This window comes from Chinchilla lanigera, unplaced genomic scaffold, assembly GCF_000276665.1.
Source record: "Chinchilla lanigera isolate Chin_1 unplaced genomic scaffold, ChiLan1.0 scaffold00176, whole genome shotgun sequence".
NCBI lineage: Eukaryota > Metazoa > Chordata > Mammalia > Rodentia > Chinchillidae > Chinchilla > Chinchilla lanigera.
Window position 1 is genome coordinate 1,001,055 of NW_004955577.1, and position 2,296 is coordinate 1,003,350.

At 42.4% G+C, this 2,296-nt stretch overlaps 1 protein-coding gene across 1 annotated transcript in view; it reads right to left on the reverse strand.

Moving 5' to 3' along the window:
- Usp22 (ubiquitin specific peptidase 22) overlaps nt 1-1,424 on the reverse strand; it is a gene marked incomplete at its 5' end in the record, with an annotated part of 23,162 nt that extends 21,738 nt beyond the window's left edge. Inside the window, 1 exon segment of the mRNA XM_013509635.1 lies at nt 1,292-1,424. Within this exon segment, the coding sequence (XP_013365089.1) occupies nt 1,292-1,424 (133 nt within the window).
- Nucleotides 1,425-2,296: the final 872 nt, after the last annotated feature.

Here is a 2,296-nt window from a genome sequence, read left to right on the forward strand (position 1 = left end):
AAACCAAGAAAAACCAAAAAAAAAAAAAAAAAAAAAAAACAACTACTTAGAGAATGGGAGAATATTTGCAAATATTTCTCTATCCAGAATACATACACACACGTGATAAACAATTACAATTAAAATATGGGCAATGACTAAAACTGTCATTTCTCCAAACACATACGAACAGTGCAAAGGGTACATGAAAAACGTTCAAGAGCTTCCACACAGCCACATCATGAGACCTGGTTCACAAACACATCACGTAAGACAGACACCTGTCTGCCTCGAGTCACTTCTCTCCTCTAAAACACACACCGTGAGGAACACACCACACGTGTTTGTGTGGCAAAACTGTGGATGGACAGTGTCAAGCTCTTTAAGAGACGTGGGCTTTTGTAGCAACTTATAAACTTGTGCTGTATTGCTTTCAATTAGGACTTTTTTAGGTTTGTATTTTCCAGACAGCATCAGACTACAGAATTTTGGGAAAGGAGGTCTAATTTACCTTTCAGTGGAATTGCTAGGCCCACATGAAGTATTTTTCAAATCAAGTTCTCTGGCTTGGACCCTCTGAACGTGAGTTTCTGAAGGACACGCAGGACCTCAGGAGCACTTAACTGAGCACAGTACTACTTAATAACAGAAAGTAAAATGATAATAAACTTAAGTCTTACATAACTTCAGACTACAGGAGAAGTTTGAACTTTTAAGTATATGAAAGGTAAATTTGCCTTGATGTCACATAATGGTAAGCTAGTTTTTCACACCTGTTTTTTAAAACAATGAAAATCCACTGCTGAAAGCAGTAAAAGTCACCTATATACACTCAACTTCATGGTGATGTCAATGATTTAACAGAGGTACCTTTCACTACGGGGTGAACAGGTTGGTCCCAGAATTCCGCACAAATACCAAAATATATAAATGCACATACCCTTACATAAAACGGCAGCTGTGCATGATCTGTTCACACCCTCCCACATTCTTTGTTCCTGTATTACTCACAACAGGTAACACGATGTAAAAGCTATGTTAACCACTGTTACCCTGTACTGCTTAGGGAATGAGAAAAACGCCTGTACTGTTCAGTACAGACACAATATTCTTCCCTGAATATACCTGATCTGAGATTAGCTGACTCTGCAGATGTGGAACTACAAGGCCAACTGTACTGCATGTAAGGTCTCTTTGCAAATCTGCCCAATCTCGTTCCTGTGTGTTTCAAAGAAAAAGATGAGAGCCTCATACTCACTACGTGGCAGAAAAAGCACAGTAATGTTTAGAGAATGAGGAAAAAAAAACATACCTAGGTTGTGCCGCTTTGCCTTGGCATGTTCGTGAATATGCTTCTTTGTGAAGCAGCCGAAGAAGACACAGTAGAGGCATGAGTGCAGCCGGTTCAGGTGGACGCCACACACGTGGCAGACGCAGGACTTTGCCTGAATTCAGAGAGCAGAATTAATAAACAGTGTGCGCGCAACAGGAGTTCTCAAAGGGAAACATGCAAGCCAAGGAAGGAAGGGAGGAAGGGGGGAATTTCACCTCGAAGCCACTGGTTTGTTCTCTCCATTCCCCTAGAGAACTTATCCAGCTCAACACGAGCTCCATGTAAGAAAACAGCCGTGACCTTAACTATCCCAGTACTCTGGGATGTTCACCACATTCCCCTCCCCAGCAGCGCCCTCACTCTAGGATAGCAACTCCCTCTAGCCACCCACAACCCAGGCATCACTTGAGGCTTCCCAAGCCAGGTCCAAAAGCACAGCAAATTAAGAAGCAAAATGATGAAAACAAAATCACAAAAAAGAGGAACAGGACATGAATCAAAGCAATATACACAACAAAAAATAAGTTTACTGCTGAGATATGTGGTAGTGCATGCCTGTAACCCCAGCACTCCAGAAGCCAAGGCAGAGACTGCCATGAGTCTGAGGCCAGCCTGGGCTACACAGTCTGTTCATAGCTAGTGTGAACTGTGTAGCAAGTGAGACCTGTCTCAAACACAAAAACAGAAAGTTTAAGGCCAGGATGTAGCTCAGCGGCACAAGCACCTACCTGCCAGGCAAACGTAAGGTCCTAAATTTGATTCCTGGTACCAAAAATGACACACACACACACACACACACACACACACACCCCAGAAAGTTTATTGTCAAGAAAAAGACCACAGAAAACTAAATTTCAACTGCAGCCACAGGTGGAAAGAGGGGCCGGGATAAGAACCCCACTGGGCAATCTTGGCACAGTCTGACCATAACCATCAATAATTACAAGAATGAATTATTTACACTAAATAAAAACCCATGTCCAT